This window comes from Hypanus sabinus, chromosome 16 (genome assembly GCF_030144855.1).
Source record: "Hypanus sabinus isolate sHypSab1 chromosome 16, sHypSab1.hap1, whole genome shotgun sequence".
Taxonomy (NCBI): Eukaryota; Metazoa; Chordata; class Chondrichthyes; order Myliobatiformes; family Dasyatidae; genus Hypanus; species Hypanus sabinus.
Window position 1 is genome coordinate 14,471,937 of NC_082721.1, and position 12,885 is coordinate 14,484,821.

At 41.1% G+C, this 12,885-nt stretch overlaps 1 protein-coding gene across 3 annotated transcripts in view; it reads right to left on the reverse strand.

Moving 5' to 3' along the window:
• fgf22 (fibroblast growth factor 22) overlaps positions 1-12,885 on the reverse strand; it is a 159,237-nt gene that overhangs the window by 117,831 nt on the left and 28,521 nt on the right. For 2 of the 3 annotated variants that reach the window (XM_059991160.1, XM_059991159.1), the window contains exon 2: positions 3,086-3,635. In XM_059991160.1, the coding sequence (XP_059847143.1) occupies positions 3,086-3,374 (289 nt within the window). In that variant the 5' untranslated portion in view covers positions 3,375-3,635. The remainder of the gene's footprint in view (positions 1-3,085; positions 3,636-12,885) is intronic. The other variant, XM_059991158.1, reaches the window with a different exon arrangement.

Below are 12,885 nucleotides of genomic sequence, written 5' to 3' on the forward strand. Positions count from 1 at the left end.
TGCCAGTTTATTTGCCCCCATAGATAATGCCTGACCTGCTGAGTCCCACCAGCACTTTGTGTCTGTTGCGTATGCCATGCGTGTTGGTATTTGCACCAGAGTGGAAGTAATTATCACTTAGAACCCAAAATAATAAATAATACGATGCTTCTTTGCCCTCTGTTCTGGTTTTAAAAAAAGCACTGCACAAGATATGGAAGCAGCTGATTTTTCTGCTTCGAGTGATCTGTTGTTGCTTAGACATAGGTAGAAACCTGCTTCTGAGGTGGTGTATACAAAGTCTAATGTTCAAACAGTAACACCCACTAAATATAGTAGTTTAGAGTTGCTACAACATCTCAATAGTATTCTTGTCTCTTGGGTCACGTAGCACTTTAGAGAAAAAAAACACAAAAATTTAGGCCGTTCCTGTAGTATTGCACTGTCAGAAGGGCTGTACTTTGGTCAAGACATTAAACTGGGGCCCCATCTGTATTCTGGATGTAAAATATCACGATGCAATATCAAAGAAGAGAAGGGTGGTTACTGTTCTCTCTGGTCAATATTTAACCCCCGGTCTTATACAGAGTAGATTGTCTGGTCCTTTTCACACTGAACTTGCAGAAAATTGTGGGCAATTTTTTTTTGCATAATACATTAGTGACTTCACTTCAATAGAAGTTCACTGGTTGCAAAGTATTTTAGAATATCCTAACCATAAAAGGCACCATATAAATACAAATCTTTTTTATCTGTTCCTTTCTCTATGTAAGTATAAACTTCAAGGGGATCTGTATGCTGACCCATTCTGAAATCTGAGTGGAAAATCTTAAGCATAGATTAATTACCCACAAGTGTTAACAATTCCAACCTCTGAGTAACATCAGAGAAGATAAAACCAGAGGTCAATGCCAGGAAGGGTGAATCACTGAGTCATGACTTGGCCACAGTATCAACTCCACCTCTGCCAGACGAAACTACAGCTTGAATTCTTTGTTTAAAAGATTGTCGCCTTCTCTAATCAGGTAAAAAGATGGGAAAATGGACACAGAGCCAATTTTCAAGTTTATCAGATGGGTTCAAGTTTGATATTTCTGCTGCCAGTTTAAAGGGAAGACCGACATACTGTCCACACTGAAAAAGCACTGCTCCTCTCCAGTGGGCAGTATTAACTGGGAGGTTTCAAGGCTCTGATTTCATTCACGTTATTGTGCAATTTATACAATATATTTTACTGCAGTTTAAATATTTCATGATAGAGGGCTGAAATCAGTTTCACTAGTTGCTGGGAGACTAAACAAAGTAATGAGACTGACCTCTCATGGTTGTGTTTTTAACAGGACAACACCCAAAAAAGTGTCTGAAGAAAATGGTAATTTTTTCTGCAATTCTGCTCCCAATGGCGTTGCCCTATTCTTAATCGTCTCCTTCAACTAACAGGAAACATCTCTGTCACCTCTTCCAATCTGTCCATGGAAGGCACATACTTCAAGGAGAGCTATCTTGCCCCTTTCATCAGTGCGGTAAGCTAAGGTCTTCCCTGCTGTGACCTGGATAAGAAGAGGTTAAATTCACTCCAAGGCTGAGTGAAACGTTTGTTGATCAACCAAACGTTGTGCACAGCAGAACAGCAGAGCCCGTGGGCTTTTGCCTTGCAATTTCCTAACGTGATGAAGACCTGGTCTTCAGCTCGAGTCAGCGGGAGGAGACACCCCGCAGAGCAGAGGCACTTCCCACAGGATGTGAAAATTGGCAGGTGATTCACCCAGTTCGCTCTCTCACACCTCTAAGGCACTGTTTATTGAGTTTAATGGTGCCCAAGGATAGTGTGTGGTGCTGGGGGAGGGGTGTGGGATGTAGTGGTAGGAAACTAAATAAACAAGGAACCAGGGGGCATATTCAAAATACTGATAAAATTATAGATTATAAATTTGCTCTGGCCATGATTAGTTAAATGCAGAAATGTGATGGGATCTGTCACCGGAACGGCGGTCCAAAATCACTTTAAGTACCAAATTTTAAAGGAGCATTCACAAATGGAAGCTTTTGCTCATCTCTATTTAAGACCACTGCATCAATGTCCTCAAGCCCCTATTGCTGCTTTTCTCATGAGCATCCCTGACTAGTGTCTTTTTTTTTTGCGCAGTCAATAACATGTAACATCTGTGCACTGTCCCGAGTGGACATAAAACAGAGATTCATTTAAATGTCTTGTACAAGTTTTTAGCAAATGAACAAAGGACTGAAAGTATGTAAAAGAAACAGCGGGCAACGTGTGATGAATTAAACTTAATGCTGCTTTGGGAATTTCTGCACAATTGCCACTCAGTATGTGGATGCAAGATAAGGATCAGTATTAATATCACCATTCAATATCACTAAGCGTTTGCACCTTTAAAACCTAGAATTATATTTCAAATGCTAAATGATAAATCTGCTGACTTGGATTGTAAACCATGTGTTGCATGCATCAGCTCATTGTAATGGCAATTTCAGTGAAAATGCAGAGATCCACGCAGAGATGGATTAATCCACTTTACTTCTCTCCAATGTTGTAGTAAGCATTTTAGTATTGCTGCAGAATGAACTGCTGACCCATTATTACACATACTGTACAATAGTTACCAACGACATTTTGCTAAGCATTTTAATATTCCTCTATTACGAAACTGAGAAAACTATTGCCGCATTATTAGGCTACATTTTCCTTAATATCTCAGAATTAGCTGGATTTTCCCAGGGTGGGAAATGATGAGATTAGAAGACTTTCTTCACCAACGTACGTGCAAATCCACAAAAGTAATACTTCACTGCACAGACTGGAAAATGTTATCTAGATAGTGTGAAGTTCCAATTATCCTCATTCAAACATACTATTATAATAACCTGTCAAATGAATGAAATTCTTCATTCTCCTTGTTGCATCAGGCATCCTGTATATTTAAAAAATAGCTGCAAGATAACTATTTCTGCCCCACCAATGTTTAATGGGATCATTTGATATTAGTTGCGAGGTAATTATTTCTGCTTTACTAAGTCCTCCCACCCCTCACCTAGCCCTACAGATCATTTTAAAATCGCAGATATTAAAAGTTTTATTACTCACTGTTCAGACAGTTCTTCTTTCTGGTCCCATTTACCTTCCCTGTTCTGTCAATCTTCAGGAAGTACTTGGTGGCAGAATAGAGTCTCCGCCACCGCACATCACCCTGCAAGTGGTTGTAGCTGCGCGTGTGGCGCTCCAGGCTCGAGGAGCAATTTGTACCATCCAGCATCAGCGCATCTTCGGACTCGCCACGGCAGCTGGCAGACACGGACCAGGCCAGGGATAAGACAAGGAAGCAAGCAAGATGAGGCAAGGGAGAGGCATCTCTGGTCAGCATCCATTTCCACATTGTAGTAATGCTCCTGGAGTGTGATCTAGGAAAAGACGCATACTGAAGCGGCAATGAATTCACCTGGGCAAAGTGAGAGGTTCTCACGAAGACTTCTCTTCACAACACGCTTGCCACTATCGTGTCTGAGTTGCCCCGAAACTGTTACATCCATGACCTAGTCACACCTGAAGCATCAGTCCAACTGACTTTCAGTAATTCCTTAAAGACAACTGTGCAGATTTTAACTGGGAGCGTAGATTCCTTCTTCACTGGAGCTAGCTGTAATTTGTACAGGGAAGAAAGAAAATGGGAAAAAAAACTTCAGTCCTGAGTTTCTGAATTTCTTCTAAATTTGCCTCGTTAAAAAGGAGAGCCCTGAGAGGCTGCAGCGTGTGGGAAGGAATGGTTGTGTTTTCATCAATGCTTCAGACACTACAAATCGCAAGCAGCCCGTCATCTGCTTACCATTCAACTGACAGCTGAGAATGGGTTGGCTCTTTTCAGATAGGAGGATGTTTTTTTTTGTCCTAACAGCCAGTAGTTTGTCGCCTGGTGATAGATATGTCATCAGGAGGGTTGGGCATTGACTCAAGTCACTTTTCTGAGCTGCAAACAGCTTGCAGTGGTTATAGTTAACAGCTCACCTATGTGCTATCAAGTTTATTGGCACTATATAGCTTTCTTCCATATCTCATTGCAATCATATCTTGCATTTCTAAATAATAACAAGTCAGTTCCTCCCGATATGGAACAGAAGAGTCATAAGTCAGTTCTAAGGGGATTACCTAGTGTTTAAAAATCCATTCATCATTTCTTACATTATTGCAAAGAATTCTTCAATGGGCACGGTCATTTATTGATACTCTTGAGTTTTTGATTTTTGCCTATTGGAAGAGGTGTATCAATGCTAAAATGCTCATCTGTAATGCCTCGCTCTCTTATTTGAACAATCCAACTGGGACAACTGAAGAACAGGATAAAGGTATTTCTGGGCATCATGGTAGTGTTCAGAAGTTACGATTCCATCATGTCTTTTCACTGCTGAGAAACTGTAGGTCCGTGCACTTTCTAAAAAGTTGCTTAGTATTGCAGACATTTCTTTAGAAGTAAAATCTCAGTTTTAAATATTGAATTATTACCACTTTATCCCTGTCTTCCAAAGATCTTGAAAGAATCAATAGCAGTTTAATAAGTGGTTGATGTCCTTTAGGGAGTCTCAGTACAGTGTTTGTGGATGTGTTTGTGTGCCCCTTCCGAAGCCATCAATCCTATTACTCGTATTTAAAGAAGAAATTATCTCTTGGTTTCTCTAAACTACCTTGCTTTAAGCATCACAACAGGATAGTGAAGGAACAAACAATTTAAACTGTTTTACACTTATGTAAACTGAGTCTCACTTGCACATCACAGAGTTCAATTATTTTTTTATATAACCAAGTATCTTTGGTTTCTTCAGGTGAAGCACTGATTTAAAATGAACACATTCATGGCTGCGTTAGAATAATTAACAAAGAGGATAATGCCTCAGTAGTGAACTAATGTGCAAACGGATGAATTGATTGAAGAAAACATTTCGTTCTTTATAGTGCTGGCGTATGTATAAGATGATTCTTTAAGCTGAAGTTCTCCAACGGGCCTGCCATCTGCAACATGACCTAAAATGCTGGCAACTTCGAATGCTAGAACTGACTCAAGGTTGCCTTCTCTGTTGGAGGAACGTAGTCAACTGGCAGAGTACAGAGTTTGTGGAACTGAACTGCACCATACCAGAGTATGCTTGATATAGTTTGTCCAGAGGAAACATTAACTCTTTCAGACCAGTGATATTTGAGAGTCACAGATGTAATAGAGAAACCTTACTCAATTTGAGTATTTTTTGACTCCTTCCCTTCCCCCACTTTTCCCACACAACCACTTAAGCTTCCCGTGTTTTCAATCAGTAAGTGGCGAGGAAAGCCTGTTTTTTTTTTAGTTTTATAGTCCCTTTGACGCTGTGGCTTTTCAAGGGAAGACATACCCATCAAATAGCCAGTCTAAGAAGTGATGAACCTCATCAAACATATCGGCTGACAGGCTCAAGTGGCACCCACAGCTGGGGCTCCGACTTGCAGTCACACTGTCGTGGAGCAGCCATTTTAGTTATGCACTGCCGGATGGCTCTCCTGTCAGTCCCTGTGTAGTCAGAGGGAACGGAGACCTTTACCTTCAACAAATATATTCATGCCTCACTCGCTTCCACGAACACACATTCTTTCCCCATTAAAAGAAAAATCTGACAGTCCTTTTTGGCTTGTCCATCACAATAAATAAGAGTTACCAAAAGTTCAAAAGACAGATAAAATTAGCATTTTTAAAGTTTAACATCTGTAACACAAGATTTTGACTGCTCCTACTCTAACACCTTCCCAATGCGTAGTTGATGATCTATTTGCTAATGGCCCATGTGATTTATTGGTAGTTTTAGTTTCAGTGATGAGTATTAAGGGTATTTGTTAAACATATAGTATATCACCACACCAATTGAAAACAGAGTCTTCAGCTTGAATGTTAAATTGATTTTCAGCTCACTACCTGAAATCATTTAATGTTATCTGTTTTCTCCCTTTTTATTAGTCTTAATGTTACAGTCCACACATATAATTTGAAGAGTTCTAAGCCCTTGTAACAAAGCTGAGAACTATTACGTGACTGTTTTAAGCATCTCGGCGCTAACGTCACAAGACCGTAATTTCCAAGCTTCTAGAGAAGGATCAGTTCCTAGAAATCAAATGTTAAACTCAGCAATGTTTGTTTGAGATTACAGTGGTTTGGTAATCTGACTTTAGTTCTTTAACCAGCTTTGATGCAATCAGAACTGATGCACAGCATCATGCCTGTGTAAATGTAGCTTGTTTATACTTTCGACAACTTAATGTTTGCTGATGATTTATGTTTTAAGAGTGGGAGCTAGGAAAAGAATGTGTTACTGTGTTTTGCCTGCTGAGGCATTATAAGCACAGACATTCTTGGCCCACAGGATCACTTATATAATTTGATTACTTAATGAATCTGTGCTTTAACACTTTTACAATTCCCGTACCATGAACTACAGGAATGGGCACCTTTCTAGAGCAAGTCCGGAGGTTGCATTCCGAGGTATGATACACATCTGTTTTATTTCCCTGCATTTCCCTCAATGCCATCCTCCTAGAGTCTATCACTCAAATACACTTGAGGGGCAAGATATACAGTAGCCATTTCACCTACCATCCTCTGTGGGATGTGGGAGGAAATTGAGACACCCATAGGAAACCCACGGATTCCCTGAAAGAGCATGCAAACTCCACACAGACAGCCCCTGGGATCAGGATTGAACCCAGGTCACTGGAGCAATGAGACACCAGCTGCACCACCATGCTGATGAAGGGTCTCGGCCTGAAACGTCAACTATTTATTCCCTTCCATGATTTGCTGAGTTCCTCCTGCATTATGTATCTGTTTATTAGGGGCAACACTTATTTTGAAATTTCCCCCTCTTTCTGTTTGTCAATCTTCTGCACTCTTTGTTATTGACATCCTTTTAAACTTTGAACCAACCAACAACATCCAAAAGTTCAGGATTCCATTTTTGAACCATAACTTTTAGAACAGACACTTCAAACGGAAATTTCAACATATTGTTGTTTCAATTTAAGGCCTGCTGAGACTCAGGATTAAATTTGAAAATAAATGCACAATGTCTCATGGCTACAATTCCTCAGTACCACAAATACCTTTAGTTCTTGTCCAACAGAGTTCAGAAAAACATCATAATCAGTTTACAATTATTAACTCCAAGTTATCTTAGCTCTTGTTTGATCACTGTTGAAGTGACATGGTTTTGTCCATAAAGTTACATTATTTTGTGTTTAGAAACACTTTTACGGAGAAGGTAAATTGTGTAGGCCTCTAATGGCTGAACAGATAGAGCTGGATCTCAAAGAGACAAATCAAGAAATGATTAGAAGAGGATAAACAGCTCTCGATCTGAAATTCTGGAGAACATACAGCACTGTGCACACATATATAGCTAGGACATATATGTCTTAGACACACATATATAGCTAGGACATATATGTCTTCGACACACATATATAGCTAGGGTGCCTAAGACATTTACACAGTTCTCTATTTGTCAATGTGGAGCAGAGAGTGAGTTTGTAAATCTGGCTGGAGCAAAGGATGTTGGGAATGATGGGATGGAGGGGTGAATGGCGTGGATACAGACACACCCAGCCCTGAGACGCCAAGTAAGGTAATTTGATTCCAAATAATTGGTATATTGATCATTACAGAATGTCTCTTTAGTGCTTCCTGCTCCTTCCCCTCTCTACCCTTTTTTCCCAACCATTATTCCCCTCTCCCTGCCCCCTTCCCACTCTCATTTCACAATAGAGACACATATCAGAATCCAGTTTATCATCGCTCACATATGTCTTGAAATTTCTTATTTTTCCTGCTGCAGCAGTACAGTGCAATACATAAAATTACTACAGTACTGTGCGAACACGAGGAAATCTGCAGATGCTGGAAATTCAAGCAACACACACAAAATGCTGGTGGAACACAGTAGGCCAGGCAGCATCTATTCCACTGCACCGATGCACCTGTATAACCGCCACAAAAAATTGATCTATTCTGCATTTAAGCTGTGTGTGTTCAGTTGTCCAACATTTAGTCCTTCATATGACCTTTATGAGAGATGATCTCATTGAGACACAAGATTTTGAGAGATATAATTGACTGAGTGGATAATATTTCTCCAGGTACAACATTACAACTATAGGCAATATTTGAAAATAATGGCTTGACTGTCTCGGACTGTGTGGCACATGGCCAAATGGTTAAGGTGTTGGACTAGCAATCTGAAGGTCGTGAGTTCAAGCCCCAGCCGAGACAGAATGTTGCGTCCTTGAGTAAGGCACTTAAGCACGCATTGCTCCAGTCCACCCAGCTGAAAATGGGTACCGGCAAAATGCTGGGGGCTAACCTCATGATAGGCTGGCATCCTATCCGGTGGGGGGGGGGGGTGGTGGTGGTGGGGAGTCTCATACTCTTAGTCGCTTCACGCCACAGAAACCGGCATATGCACCAGCCTGATGAGCCTTGGACTGAGGTGCCGAGCTGGGCTATAAATTTTTGGAATTCTCTATTTTTGCAAATACTTGCTTGTTTTTATTCAAGGATGCTAATCAAGGAATCTTTGGGCTCCAAGAGAATGCAAATGTATTGGGATTTGTGGAAAAGTGGATATAAAGACAGGGAGCAGGCATGGATTTATTGAATCAGGCACGAGCAGCCTTATGGCCTACTCCTCTTTCATTTTACATCCTTTTGCAAAGGTGGGTATATACAAATAATCAAAACTCCACTTATCCAAAAAATAAATTTATTTCCTAATATGTGGAAAGCAAAAAAAAATCAAAGGTTAACAGTCATAATTCAAAAAAGTTTGCAGATGCTGGAGATCCAAAGCAACACATACAAATTGCTGGAGGTACTCAGCAGATCAGGCAGCATCTATGGAAATGAATTAAGAGTTGACGTTTTGGGTTGAGACCCTTTTGTGTGTGCTGCAAAGGTAAATAGTGTTTTTTACTAATGATACAGAATATCTATTTATTTAGCTATAAAACATGGAGTAGGTCCTTCCTGCCCTTCGAGCCATGCTGCACAACCCCTGACAAACCCAATCAACCACAACCTAAAAATCTATGAGAGCTCAAGATGGATGATAGGAATAGCGTCTTTAATTTTCTTTATAAAGCACTAGAAAGATTATGGAGAATAAAAGGATGCTCAGGTCAAATGTGATCATGCCCTATGATAATTTTTCCATTATGGTATTCAGTAACCCTAGAATTACTGCAGTTTTTAAATGAGAGATCAATATCCAATAATTCAAGTAATTTACTGATTTCAGATAGAGTTCAGAGGAAACAGAAAAGTGTTCAGCAGTAACATAAATAACAAAAGGGAAATCAGATTTAGGATAGGGGTCACTGGCAGATGCAAAATTACATGATAATGATTAAAAAATAGTGGAAATATTAGAAAATAATTTTGCCTCTGCAATATTAAGAAAATGTGTAGTGGGGATGCTATTAGAAACAGTCCTGGGAAAGTCATAGTGGAAATTATTATTTTTAATGATTTAACGTTGTCTTTCCAACCCACCTGGCTTTACCAACCAGCTTCCAGCTACCCTCCTTCCCCTACCCCCACCTTTTTATTCTGGCATATTCCCCCTTCTTTTCCAGTTCTGAAGAAGGGTCTCAGCCCGAAACATCAACTGTTTAATTTCCATAGATGTTGCCTGACCTACTAAGGTCCTCCAGCATTTTGTACGTGTTGCTTTGGATTTCCAACATCATCAAACTTCTCATATTTATCATTATATTTACGACTGGATTAACAATTGCATTCTGTCTTAATTGGAGAGGCTGAAACTGCAAGGCGTGCATATGTGTAAAATTAAAATTCAAGGAACTATCACATGAGGAGGCAACAATTTTGGCTTTTAAGAGATGTTTGGATAGGCACATGGGTGTAAGGAAGATGGAGGGATGTGGACATGGTGTAGGTAGGAGTGATTAGAGTTTGGGTGTTTTTGATTTGATTTTTAGCTGGGTCAGCACTACATTACGGGCTGAGTGGCCACTTCCTGCCTTGTACTGTTCTATGTTCTATGCAACTTGTTATTTCCCCTCCAGCATTCATGCCTGCTCCACCATTCAGTGAACAAGGCTGAGCTTAATCACAGTGGCATCTTCATGCACAACTGCCTTATAACTTAATTTCTTAAGCATTGAAAAAATATATTGGTGATTGTTCTAATGATTCTCAGCAACTGAGCTTCTACCTAGAGATATACGGCAGCTTTTAAAGCTTATTTCTCATTCTTGTCCAAAAGGGCTTTATTTTGAGACTGGAATCCCAGTCAAAGGAAGCATTTATCTTTGGGTTGTAGGGTGGAGATACATCACTACCAAAGGAGGCGTCAGGTGCTCCTTCCCTCTGTTAGCTTGGGCAAAGTGTAGCATCTGCTTAAACCCCCCGTATGAGCAGCTGGTGCAGATCACAAGGTCTGGTTATGCGACCACTGACACTAGGCAGACAATCTCTGAAGAGTATTGATAATGGCTGGGGTCTTCCGTCTTGTAAAGACACTGCCCAGAAGAAAACAATGATAAACCACTTCTGTAGAAAAATTTGCCAAGAACAATCATGGTCAAGGAAAGACGGTGATCATATGACAAGGCACATAAGAAAACAATATTTATCCTGTAAAGCCCATACCAATACCTTATGCTTCTTTGACCCAAGGTGTATAGGCCCAATCTGCTTAACATCTGTCATTCCAGAAATCAATCTAGTAGATCTTCACTGCATTCCCATTATCACAAATACATCCTTTCCAGGGTGGGGAGATCAATTTGGTATGAAGTATTCCAGATGTGTCATCACCCACATTCGGGAAGAGTGGATATGCTGGAGATGCTGCAATTGTGACCATATCAATGAACGATTCAAATCTGATTACGCTAACTACAGACATCGATCCCTGCTGACCGACACTGAGAAAGACATGGCCAACCTCTTCAACCGCCTCCTCACAATGATGCAAGATCCACTCCCAAACTCAGAAGAATGATTCCTCCATATAGGACATGATCTTCTCTGCCCATCAACACCAAGAGAAATATAGTGAAAAACCAACAGACAAACACGAGGAAATCTGCAGATGCTGGAAATTCAAGCAACACACACAAAATGCTGGTGGAACACAGCAGGCCAGGCAGCATCTATAAGGAGCAGCGCTGTCGACGTTTCAGACCGAGACCCTTCGGCAGGACTAACTGAAAGGAAAGATAGTAAGAAATTTGAAAGTCGGAGTGTGAGGGGGAAATGTGAAATGATAGAAGACCGGAGGGGGTGGGGTGAAGCTGAGAGCCAGGAAGGTGATTGGCAAAAGGGATACTGAGCTAGCGAAGGGAAAGGATCATGGGATGGGAGGCCTAGAGAGAAAGGAAGGGGGAGGGGAGCACCAGAGGGAGATGGAGAACAGGCAGAGAGACGGGCAGAGAGAGAAAGAAAAAAAAAGGGAGGGGAAAAAAACAAAAAAAAACTAAATATATCAGGGATGAGGTAAGAAGGGGAGGAGGGGCATTAACGGAAGTTAGAGAAGTCAATGTTCATGCCATCAGGTTGGAGGCTACCCAGCCAGTATATAAGGTGTTGTTCCTCCAGCCTGAGTGTGGCATCATCTTGACAGTAGAGGAAGCCATGGACAGACATATCAGAATGGGAATGGGACATCGAATTAAAATGTGTGGCCACTGGGAGATCCAGCTTTCTCTGGCGGGCATTTGTTCAACTGCATGACCTCCACTCCAGTACACAGATGTTCGGAAGCATTCAACATTCAGTCAACCTCTAAGACATACATATGTATGGACTTGGCTTTTAGCATCTGTAAAATTCTTCTGTCGGATTTGGTTTATTTATTTAGAGATACAAATCACAGCAAGTCCTTCCAACTCAATGAGCGGCCTGCCCAGCAACCAACCTATATAATGCTAGCCTAGTCACAGGACAACTTACAATGACCCATTACCCTAATAACCGGCATGCCTTGGACTGTGAGAGGAAAGAGGAGCACCTTTGTGGTAACCTTGTGGTTACAGGCAGAATGCACAAACTCCTTACAGATGGCACAGAATTGAACTCTGAACTCTGATGACCCGAGGTGTAATATTGTTGCACTAACTGCAACGCTACCGTGGCACCGCTAACCACCACTATCTTCAATGATAGATATACGTAAAGGACAGATCTCTATAACAGATGGACCTCTTTTTATAATCTTGGAACCACCTCTCCAAGAAGGTAAACATCAATGGGACAATTCGTCATTGCCTTCAGTGTAATGGCCTGCTTTAAAAGCTGACACAAAGCTCATGGCCTGGAAGGCTGCAGTGGTCCCTACCTGCTTAAAAGTTTCACGGTTCTATACAGCAGACATTTCAAAGCACTTGTGAAATACCAGCCAAACCGTCCTCCAGATCCCCCCAGGATAAACAAAGCAGTGACAGTACCCTATGCTAACCCAACATCCCTTGGTACTGACATCTTAGTTGCCAACGTGCCCAATAGTAAACTTGCCAAACAGACACTGATCTTCGAATTCTGTCACAGTAAGAAGTTCTAGCCAGCTGCCCTTGAAAACAATCTATACCCTCACAGATGTCAAAATCAGTAGAAAGGACTGTACAAAGTGGAGAAAGAGCATTAGTGTGTAGTGGTTAGCACAACGCATTACAGTACCAATGACCTGGGTTCAATTCCCACTACTGCCTGTAAGGAATTTGTATGTTCTCCATGTCGGTACCCCAGTTTCCTCACACGGTGCAAAGCCATACCAGCTGGTAGGTTAATTGGGTCTTTGTAAGTTGTTTCATGCTTCAGTCAGGGGACTGCTGGGCTGCGTGACCTCGAAGTGCAGTATCAT